We start from the raw sequence: 12,220 nt of genomic DNA on the forward strand, positions 1-12,220 counted from the left end.
TTCGTGTTCCCTTTCTATAGCTTGCTCCTGTAAACCCCCACAGAGATAATGAAAACCTTTTCAAAGAAACTTTGCATTTTATTACAATATTGAGTAGAAGAAAAAGTTTGGGCATTGTTTTTGTTGTGAAGAAACTATGTCAACTTAAAAATAATTAACGCCTTTTAGTAGCCCTGAAAGTACAGCTAAAAAACAGAGAAAGGCAAAAAACACCCAATGCTTTTTGACTCCAATGTACACACAAACTACAATTAACAATTAATAAAATAGAAAACTATCCAGTAATACCATAGGGATAGACTTGTAAAACCACCTTTTCTCTTTTATAAGGCTACAATACAAAAGTTTCCAACAAAAAGGAAAGCATCCTACTTCAGGAACAGTCTCAGTCACAAGCTAGGAAGAGTACTGATCACCTCCAAGACCACAGAAATATGATACCAAGCCTGCTTACATCCATGAATTGCCGCTGTTTTTTAAGCTGTTTTTCAAGAACTTGAATCTGCTGTTTTAATTCAGCAACCTCCAGTAACTGTGTAGCCAGGTCTTGATTACTATGCAACTGTTCTTCCAGTTCCACCTCCAAATCTTTCATTTGAGAACGTAAGTTGGAATGGTCTTTTTCTGCCTGACATTGAAGCTCTAGTTTCTCCTTTGCTAAAAATTCTACTTCCTTGAGTAGACCTGAATAAGAAAACAAACAAACAAAAAACCACCACAAAGTTGTCAGTGCAGGGTACAAAAATCAACCTGAGTTTAAAATGAAATTAAATTCAGATACTTTGGACGGCATCAAAACCAAATAAAAGTCTCCTAAAGTGGTCTGTGAGAGACACAAAAGGAAGTCTGATTCTTGCCTGCCCACTTTGCCTCTAAAAGCCATCTGTGATAAGACTGATGTATGATGTAGTAAAGGAGTACATGGGTATTCTAAAATTTCTATTCTAAATCCCAAAGTGTATCCTGGTTGGAGATATTTTGGGCGGATAGAAAGCATTCACCTTCACCCCTGAAGTCCTCACAAATCCAGAGAGCCCCATTTCACCTGACCTAGAGTCCTTCACATTCCTTCGCTAGGTCCTTGTCCTTTCAACCCTCGTTCCACACTCTTCCTGCCCCAGAGGCTCTTTCCAAATGACACCAGATCCTAAATCCTCCAAATTCACTCCATTCCAGATGTGCTTCATCCCTAAATTTAAGCTCCACACCCCACAGTCAGCCATCTATTTTCATACCCATCCTTCCAACTGCCCTTTCCTAAATCCTTGCCATTCTTTCCATCCCACCTTCCTATCCTACTTCATAGCTCTTCCTAATCAAGCTACCCAAGACAAAATTCTCAATTCCTCCAAACCGTCATGTCAAAATCCATCTTAGACCTCCAACGTCCAGGTCAGCCTCTCAATTTCTCCTCTGCCTCGTACCATGCTAGATACTGCTGCTGACATCTACACTGAGTTAGCATCCAGGCCACCTTTTCACTAGCCACCAGTGACCAGTCCTACCCTGAAGCTGGCTGCTATAAGAAAGCAAAGATAATATTTTTCTCTGAAACTGACTCGGAACTAAAACACAGAAAAACCATGCTTACAGAAAATTAGTCCAGTCCTGAAGCTACAAAGGGAAGAATGACTTGGGAAAAAGATGGCACAATTTCCCCTAAACAGACTGCAAAAGAAATAACACAACTATGAAAACTACATAGTTCAAGATTATTTAAGTTATCAAGAGCTAATTTATAACTACAAACTTCATTTTCAATCAGTTGGATGCACTGAATACGCTATGTAGGAGACCCAAACCCAGACTCTACTGTAAATGCACTGGCAGTAAAACTATTTTAATGTAAATATAGCTAAGTAACCTGAACATGGAAATAGAAGTCTGGCTATTTAGTATTTAAAGCAAGGTCCTGCAAGAGCTCTTTTTTTTTTTTTCCTCAAATGTTTCACTACTCACCTTTCATCATGTTTTCAATTATAGAGAAAAAGGTAAGTCTGTGATTCCAATGAAGACCTTAAACTGGTCATCCAACCCTGTTCCAAGAACGTCACAATTCTCTTTTCCAAGCATGATTAACTCAGTCCACATTTACGACCTAACATAATTTTAAGCTGCTGTTACAAACCTTCCAAAACAGAAGCAATACCACAGCCTCCTTACAACACCTTTTCTAGTGCTTCACTATTCACAGCTATTTACTTACATTTCTAGACACTTTAAAATAAGCCAAGAAACATGAACATTTCTATGTTCATGCTTAAGAGGATAAGTGTCACAAGCTTAGAATGACAAGAGAGAGTTTACATTAAACACCAGGGAAATTGTCACCACAGTAAGCATAATGGAACAGAGTGAGCAGGGACTGTGAAGTCTGTCTCTGGAAATTAAAGAGGTTGGACCAAAAGAAACAAGTAGACTGGTTTAGGACAAAAATATGGACTAAATGAGCTCTTAAGATTCACAGCAACCTTATGATTCCATGTTTTAGCCACCCTGGTCTCTTACTGTAGCAACTATGCTTTGCATTAAGATGATATTAAAATATGCACAATAAAACTAAAAGGTTGAGCAAAAGAAAAACACGCAGATATGGAACCGTACCAGTGCTAAATAATCACAAACTAGGCTCCAAGTTTCCTAATCAAATGTTCATCAAGTTGTGAATGTAGCTCAGGCTCTGCCAGCATGCACTCAGGTAAATGAAAAGTATTCCCCGAAAAGTTTCTCACAACCCACTTGGAGTGGTAATAGCCTCCTACCATCATGAGATGCAGCACAGCAAGGTTATCCAAGGTTGAAACACACAGTTCAGAAAATAGCTGACAACAGTATGAATTCCGTTAGGAGACTTGAATCCCAGCTACAGCTGCACAACAGAGAGTATCTTTTACCAAGTGCTGTGCTTTGCCATGCAGGAGATGGGAATAAAATGGCACGCCTGGGTATTTGCATGTATGTGGTGCACAGAAGAGGGGCAGGTATAGTGTATACAGACAGGCATACACACAGAAGGTCACATATATAGACTGACCCCTGAGAAAAGAACCGATGCTTTTCTGAAAACCAGTACGGGATTTTTTTCCTTCTATACCCTAAGAAACATGGTCATTAACAAGTTGATGGTTTCTTTTTAGCTTCACTATTGCTTTCTGAGGAACTGTCATGGTTTGGTGTTAGGGTAGTCTTTAGAATTGTAACAGGTGTTCTTTCCCCTCCCCCAAACTCTTGAAAGGGAAAGGGAATGAGATTTGTTGATTAGAAGAAGAATGGAAAATAGTTTTAATATTATCATTGGTAATAATAGTAATAATGATAATAAATTAGATTATGTATAAATATATAAAGTTAGTTCCGAATTTTTTTTCTATGGTAATATGTTATTGTTACTCCTGGTTGGGGAGAAGTTCCCAGGGAGAGGGTTTTAGGCTGGACTTGGTCATAGATGGTGATTGGGTAAACGAGTTGGATTTTGGAATTTAATTTAGGAATACAGGAGTTGAGATTAAAGGTAGGATGGAAGAAATTCTTTTTGGATGTCGTTCATTGTAGTACAAGTAGTCAGTAGTTCAGTAGTAGTAGACGGAAGAGGAGAAGAAGGGAAGGGGTGATGGAAGGGTTGTCTTTTTTTATTTTTTAGTTTCTACTGGATATGAGGGCTGTGGGACGGAATACCCCATTGGTGAATCTTGGGGTCAGTTATTCTGCCCACTTCTCCCCGCAGGTGCAGGGTGCTTTCTGTCCCCTTCCGTGTGGGATCCAAGCTTAGCAGTGGCCTTGGTTTGCACACCAATCCCTGGCAGCAACTCTAAACATGAAGTCTTACCACTGCTACAGCCAGATAGTTTATGAAAACGCTGCTAACTCAGACAGAGCAGTTAATTAGAAGAACTTCAGCTAAAAAGTAAAATCACAGAGCAGAACCAGCTCTATTTACCCCAAACCAGGACAGGAACAAAATACTGATTAGATACTCAGACAGAAATGCAAGCTAATGGGGAGAAAAAAAAAAAAAGTAATTAGGCTAACAGATTTTATGTGGGTAACAAATTGGGGCAATCTCAGTATGTGTAACCTGTTGGAGAAAGTTTGATTTATTTTGTTTGGGGTTTTTTTTTCGGTTTTTTTTTTTTTTTTTTTAGAACACATGTAGCAGATAGCAGATCTGTTTCTTTGTAAGGACAAATCTGTTACTTTATTAATGCTAATTCAAATCATGCAATTCTTCTTTGGTAATGCCCCAGCACACTCCATCCCACTCCCAAGATCATCATTTAGCAAATGCCAAGCTTCATTCTAAGAGCACTTTATTAGCAAGGACATTCTACTCAAATTAGTAGTCCACATCAAGGAAGGGCAGAGGAATCAGTTTTTCAAGGAATAAGCCATGTCAATCAACTCCAAATAACATGACTTATCATATTTTTCATATACTACAAACAATTCCAAACCAGAGGAAAAGTACTACAGGTGGCTGGGGTGGGGAGAAAGGGGATGAATTTTAGGGCTCAGCACCTGTAGCAATTGAAACTGCGCAAGTTCTAATAGGCTGGTGGCAAGAGCTAGACTGCAGCTGCCAGGAGAATGTCAATCCCAAAGTACATTCTAACCAGCTAGGTTAGACGATCCCTCTCATGGAGCAGGCAGCAGCAAATTTCAGGACAGTGAGGTGTTTATCAAAACTATGTTAAATAAAAATTGTCTTTGAGGGACGTGTGAATGGACAGAAGGAATGAAGACACGAGCAAGAATAAGAATGGGCAAGACAGCCAAGTGCAACTTTTTAACTCTAACAGGAATTTACACAGAAAATGCTCTTTTATTCTCCTGAGGGACATGACTTATCCAGCTCAGACCCCCTGAGGGAAAAGAAAATGTCTATAAACAAGAGTGTGAATATGCAAGAGAACACATCTAGGAATAGGTATGTGCTTATAAATAAAAATAATCTAAAAAAGAATTTGGCACCTACAAATTTTACTTCAGCATCAGACTTCTAAAGTCATTGTAGAACTCTACAGATCTTCGTTCTTTGTACTTCCCCCTCATAACTATCTGTCCTTACTATTCTGTTCTCCCCTTCTTTGCCCTGATCTATCCAATTACATTTCTCTAGTCTCCCTTAAGACTCCCTCCTTCAGTTCTTGCTCTGTTTTTTAGCTCTCCATTTAAATCAAATATTTTTCTTTTCTCCCCCCCTTTAAATAAATTTAATCATTTTGACAGCCCACTGCGTATCAGAAGCTCAGAGCAAGCTAACAACCCACTCAGTCCCCTCAAAACAAAAGTGAAGCAGGCAAACACAAAGATAATGGCACACTGCACTTTAAGCCTGGCCACAGCAAAATTTTTTTCCTTTAATCAGTGAAATGACTATTCTTAGTTTTAGGGTTTTTTCCATGCACCACAGACATCATAACTTTTTTTTTACCAAGATATTGATAATCTCAGTAATTTATTTGGTCTGTTTATGAAGTACTATTCCTCTTTGTTAATATAAAATCAAAACTCTTAATTGATTCACTCAGTGTTACAGCAGCACAAGCCAGAAAAAAAAAAAACAAACCCACACTCATTACAAACCTGAACCTTCTTTTTGTGCTACATTACCAACAGGTGTTCCTAGAAATCAAAACACACAGATATGTACAACACACAAACAGGACACTGTGATCCATTCCATCTTCTAAATCACTACAAATTTGTATGTAATACAGATAGCGCCTACCTTTTATTTGGCAAAAATGCATTTAATCACCTTTATTATGACACAAAGCTCCTGATGGCATTTGTTGATCCATGTCTGTAATTGGACTAGAACTACTACAGAAACAGTCTGACGTTATAACCATGCAAAAAACCATTCTTTGCTAGTCACTTACGCATTTGCCAAAACAATCAATATTGCCTTTCCACAATTTTCCCCTTAGAGAGATAGAATAATTAATGCCTCAAACCCCTTATAGTTCCTGGCAGGAGATTCAAAGCAGGATTCAGTCCAGCAGGACTCACCGACACAGACTTAGAGACTATAATCTGTTGTACACTTCTATGACACATAGATGTACCTGTGCTCACCAAAATCATGGAATGATTTTGCATTTCCTGTGGGACATAGCACTCAATGCTGTCATTGCTGTTGCAAAGCAAGCACAACAGGTATTTAGTTTGTTACAGCCCCTGAATCTGTTTAGGTTCTGCTGTCTTCTCACTAAGGAAGAGGAGGTCTTCCCCCACACCTTCTTCTGCTACTGGGGAAAACAAGTGTAGGCTCTGTAAGATAGGACAATCTGCACGAGACCATTACTCCATCTTCTCCTAAGGTAACAGTAAGGCATGATAAAGAAGCCATATGAGAGGTCAGAGACAGACAACTTTTAATACTAACACATGTACTATACTTTTTAATAGGGCCTGTAGTGATAGGAGAAGGGGTAATGGTTTTAAAATAAAGAGGGTAAATTTAGCCTAGATATAAGGAAGAAATTTTTTACACTGTGGGTGGTGAGACACTGGCCCAGGTTGCCCAGAGAGGTGGTAGATGCCCCATCCCTGGAACCATTCTAGGCCAGGTTGGACAGAGCAAGTTGTTGACAAAAGGGCTAGAAGAAATGACCAAGAAAGAGCAGCTGAGGACTCTGTTTTTCTAGTTTGAAGACAGAGGCTGAGCATTGACCTCATTGCTCTCTAGAGCTTCCTAAAGAGGGGACATCGAGAGGGAGGTGCTGATCAATTCCTGTATCCCAGGATACAGGGTGAACACAGAATGGTTCAAAGTTGTACCAGAAGAGGTTTAGATTGGACAGTAGGAAGCATTTCTTTAATGAGAGGGTGGTCAAACCCTGGAACAGTCTTCCTAGAGAGGTGGTTGATGCCCCAAGCCTGTCAGTGTTTTTAGGAGGCATCTGGACATTGCCCTTAATGACATGCTTTCACTTCAGAGCTGACCAAAAGTTGTCAGGCAGGTGGACTAGATGATTGTTTTAAAGTCACTTCCAGCTGAAATGATTTTATTCTGTTATTGCTCACTGCTGGAAGGTTGGACTAGATAACCCTTACAGTTGTTTTCCAACCCAAACCACTCCATGATTCTATGTACAACATATGTATTTTGATTGCACTATATTTGAACGGTCAAGAGCAGAGTCAAAAGGAAGAACAGGGAAGGCTGGTGGCCCACAAGACCAGGATAATGTTACTGTCAAGGGTCAGAAGAGAAGTGAAGAGCAGCAAGGTGAAGAGGAGAAAGTGTGGTGGTGGGATGAGAGGCTGACAAGAGTTGCAGAGAAATGACACAACAGAACAGTCAGGGAGGAGCCTACAACAGAGGCTTCTGAGAAGTTGATGGATAATTGCAACCTATAGATTGTGTCCAGTCAAACACATCCCCTCCTATAGAATTTGGGTCCATACCCTGAAACCTCTCTCCCTGAATTTTGTTCTGTGAATCAAAAAAAAAAAAATCTTACATAAGCCAGCTATATTACACTGAGATTCTTCTGGGTCTTCATTAAATCATTGCTGTTACTACTGAAACGTGTGCTCCTTCACATGCAGCATAACAGCACCAAATTCCACTCACTGAGTGTTATTAGACTCCATCCTGCATGTTGATGAGCTTACATCATATCCCATACTCTGTGGGGCTGAGGGAATGATGGAGTAGGGGAAGGAGTTATGTAGATTTCTTTTTTGCACCGACTCAGCTGAGATTGATTTGGTATTTCAGTGACTGTCTGTGGCTTGCAGTGAGTCACCCTTCATACACAGGTTTAAGATATCTCCCTCCCCTTATCCTCTCCAACAACACTACCTTATTCATCTGTTTCAACCCACATAGTTTTCTTGAGAAACCTACACAGACTTTGAGCTTGATCATTAAAGTCTTTCCACAGCCACTTTACTGACCATGTGCCTGTTTTGACAGGACAAGGCTGGGGAGTAAGAGAAAAGCTTGTGTGAAACTAAGCACACATCACCACAATCTGCCAGGAGTATTTTATTTCTTCCATCATTACTAAGCCATCTCCTTAGTCATGGAAGCAGTCAAAAGTCTTGAAACCTTCTCTTTGACTTCAGTGTCAAATCACCAGCAATCCACTTACTAACTAGGTACCAATTATCTGTTGCAACTAACTACCTGTAGTTAATACATGCTTCTTATTTCCTCAGACACTCTCCATTTCTAACTAAGTACAGGACTACAGCAGCACTCCTCACTAACAGTGCTATTGTCTTACAAAGAATCAGCTGCTTTATTTTATTTCCTGCTTTTACAGGGAGACTCTGCTGAGCTTCACCAGACTGAGCTGCTCACAAGGTCATCAAACCGAAGACAATGTTATAGAAACACAATGCAGGGTGGTCTGTCTGGAGACAGTTTTGTTTTCTACTAATAGGGCCATATCCCCTCCTCACCAAGAATTGCTTGCTCCTTGGTTAGCTCCTGGAAGCGTTCACGCATGCTCTCCAGCTCCACAACCAGACGACGCTCAGATTCCTCTTTCAGATTCAAGGCCTCTTCCAGTGCAGCTTTTTCGGCAACATAGCCTTCGATAATGCCTAAAACCCAAGTCAGAATGCAATAAATCAACAGATAAACTCATCTAATTGGAAAAAAAAAAAGTACCTTGAAAACATAAGTAAACAATTTTTTGCAAATTAGGCATTCTGAAGTATCTTAAGGAATAAAATGTACCAGTTAATGCCTCCTAACACATTTTATGAGGCTGCCATGCCATAAAATTCCTCAAAACATGTAGAACACATCGGACAGCTTGACACATCCTCTACTGGGCACCGAGGTTCGAAGAAGCAGAATCTCCAGAAAGTAAGATTAAATGTTAGATTCAGAGCCCAAGAAATCCCGGAATGATTAACAGAAAGGAAGAAAACAGGATTTTGGAAAGACTAAATAAGCCCAAAGGAGTATTACTAAGAAGAAGAATGGGAAGCATTAGGGAGAAGGTCAACTTGCAGGACATGGAAACTCTCAAAGAGAATCTCCTTAAGACGAAGATGTCAGGTCATAATCCTTACAAGAGGGAATTAGACTCATGATATGCAGTCTGTGATAGTGTTTAGATCAACAGCCTCAGTCTTTTTGTCTCTTCTTACAGAATCTCTTTATGCCTACACTCTGATCAAACATTGCTCTGGTTTATGTTGTACCCTTCCAAAGTCAGACAGGTGCTCTGACTTACACTGGGAGTAATCTGCTTTTCAATAATCCGAACTCCCATGTTTAGACATGCAGGAATATTTAAAAATGATAATTTTCCAACATAGTCAATCGTATAAGTACAGGAGCAAGTGTGATTGTGCTTAGTCCAAGGAAATGCATGAAGAAAATTAAGTAGTAGATTTGCAAGAGAAGACCCACGTTTCAAGTAACTGGAATGAGCTATGAGTAAATGACACTGAAGTCTCTTAATATTGTTTTAATTTTCTTACCCTCTGCTTTATGAAGCTCTAGTGCCAGCTGATTCTTGGCCTCACTTTCCTCACTGAGGCACTCCATTAATTCCTGGTGCTGACTAACCACTTGGGCAGTTTCCCGATTTCGGCGGCTGAACTCTTCCTCGAACTGTGCGTGGTTTTCATGCATTTTCTCCAGCTGAAAGAAAACACTCTCCTAGCATGAGATCTTCGATATAATAACACTACAGACATAAATAAGAATCATCCTAATTTTTTGTAACCCTTATGCATGAGGGTTCACATTTTGACATCTTTTAGTAGTAGATGGACTTTGCCCAAAACCCCTGGACACTTTGGTGAGTACTTGTACTCACACACCTGTATTTACCACAAATCTTCCTTATGCACGTAAGTTTCTTTACTGTGCATAGAGATACCTCCCTGTTGGTTAAACTGCTCAGCTTGAGACTTCCTGAGCCACTTGAAATTCAAAGCATCCATACACTTCAATTTTTCAAGAGATTGAGGCATGTCTAATAGACAGTGAAGTCAATACATCATCAGGTTTCCAAGGTATGACATCAGTTCTCTGAGACTATGTGCCTTGCATTCCTACACACAAAGTCTCAAGTTCAAAGGAAAGGAACTGAGCAGCTCCATTCCCCTTTATGTTTAGCTTATCGTGATGAATAGACCATTTCACACATGTAAGAAAAGCATGCTTAAATGCATCTGGTGAAAGTGCCCTAGAATCTAAATCTGCCATGGCTTGGGCAAGTGCTTTAACCACAAGTTAGCTGCATGCTAGAGGGACGGGCATCAGTACCCAAAAGTACCAATTTAAGCGACTCATTCTAGGAGGGATTTATTTTTTTTTTTTTTTAGGATGGTGAATATTCATTTCACACAAACACTGCTGGGTTGCACAAAATACATGAAATGATGAATTTCAGATATATTCATTTCCTTCACATTTTCTCTTAAATTATGGGCTTCCTTACTTAACTAATTCATGTAGCACTAAATTAAATTCTCTAAATGTATACAGTGCTTAGGTATTTACCTCAGATTTACAACTTCTCTTTCCAAAGCTGAATGTCTAGACACTGCAAAATTCAGTATGAAAATACTCAAATTTTCTTTTCTGATATCAAGTCCAGCTCCTTTTAGCACAATTAAACAGTGTATAATTAAAAGATGTTTGCTTGTTGCTGTCTACATATTCCCAAAACATTTTAACATGGGACTGAGTTTTCTTTAACTCATTTGTCAATGTTGAAGAAGCATTGATGTGAAGTGAGATAAACACCTGTCAAAAACACTTAAGTCTTGGTCTCCTGAAGTTGCCAAATGCATCTAAAATCCTAGTTTAAATCTATTTAGGGCAACCAACTTATAGCTTTCCTACAGGATCTGCTAGAAGAAAAAAAACAGTTGTCAAAGTCTCATGTATGAGAAATAAATAAAAGCAAAACCTTCATGGTAAAAAACCTGCCTCTTGCCATGTATTCAGACAAAATATGGGTGTTTTTTTAAGTAGCCTGTCCTATAGGGTGCTAAATATACAAGCCTTAAAACAGATTTCACATTTTCAGTATAGTTAAGGGTCTATATAGATTTAAAAGTTTTACCTGTTTAGTTGATTCTGCAACCAGGTCCAGAAGTCTCCCCACTGCAGTGTGCATACGATTGCAAATTTTCAGGATCATTTCTTCATTTTCACACGCCAATTCTGGCTTTACAAAAACACTTTGACATAAGTATTGGCTCAACTCAGACCCCTCATCGGTCACTGGAGACAGTTGGTTGTGTTCTGTGAGAGTTTCATCAAGCAACTCATCTACTGAAAACAAGGAAGCTATTTAAAACAGAACAATGACAGAATTGGCCACACAGATAACTGATATCAGAGAGTGACATCAGTTTGTCTTGAAGATGTATTATAAGATGAAAACCTTGTACACCTCATTGAGTTAATGATGAAAAATTAAGACAGTCTTTCACAACGTTTGAAAATATTGTGCTATACATCAGGGACTAAAGCTCTGCATTCATTAAGTTCATCTTTCCTGCCATATAATCCACTCAGCCTTTTCCAGCAATATTTTAGAATTTGCAACATTAAAATAATTAAAAAAAAAGAACACTGACAGAGACCACCTTGAGTGCGCAGTAACTTTGGAAGAGACAAAAAACACTGCAACAAGACAAATCCCCCCTCTGAACCTCATCCACACAAAAGCAAATGAAAAGATGTTTTTCAAGAATGCGAACTGTCTACATCCAGTTACGCAGATTTGCACTTACCTTTTTCTAGGTGATGTTTTTCTTTGGCTTTGACATCCTGTATGAATCCCTTTTCTTCTGTAAGACTGTGACTTTCTCTGGAGTCTCCAAAAGCCAGACTGTCATCAAGGCAAAGACCAATCCTACTACAGATAAGGTCTTCAACAGCTATTGTGGCCTTCACCAACTCCGTAAGCAATTTCAAAACATGCTGATAAGATTCCTGAAGTTTTTTCCTAGAACAAAAGCATACTGTATGTGTCAAAAACCGCATAGACTTGAGTTAAATGGAACTTCAAACCAATCACAAAAACATGGCAGTCTAAAATAGGTATCTTGCCATAGTTTGACAGTTAACAATGAAGATAATCCAGACGACTAAAAAAACAATGCCATTTTCACAGAGCAGGCACAGCCAAAAATACCTGTCTTCTCCACAGGCAGATGGATAGATTATACCACAGTCAGATGCATCTCAGGCTTATACATCTGCTGATGACATGAAACTGGGAGG

The 12,220-nt window shown here is 39.3% G+C and overlaps 1 protein-coding gene across 1 annotated transcript in view; it reads right to left on the reverse strand.

Moving 5' to 3' along the window:
- Positions 1-11,942, reverse strand: part of PCNT (pericentrin) — a gene marked incomplete at both ends in the record, with an annotated part of 51,326 nt that extends 39,384 nt beyond the window's left edge. The window contains 6 exon segments of the mRNA XM_008935745.1: positions 1-27; positions 455-684; positions 8,419-8,562; positions 9,454-9,616; positions 11,052-11,263; positions 11,728-11,942. The exon segment at positions 1-27 is cut by the window's left edge and continues 18 nt beyond it. Of these exon segments, the coding sequence (XP_008933993.1) occupies positions 1-27; positions 455-684; positions 8,419-8,562; positions 9,454-9,616; positions 11,052-11,263; positions 11,728-11,942 (991 nt within the window).
- Between the last annotated feature and the right edge of the window lie 278 nt (positions 11,943-12,220).

The sequence above is a fragment of the Merops nubicus genome, unplaced genomic scaffold (genome assembly GCF_000691845.1).
Source record: "Merops nubicus isolate BGI_N331 unplaced genomic scaffold, ASM69184v1 scaffold13592, whole genome shotgun sequence".
NCBI lineage: Eukaryota > Metazoa > Chordata > Aves > Coraciiformes > Meropidae > Merops > Merops nubicus.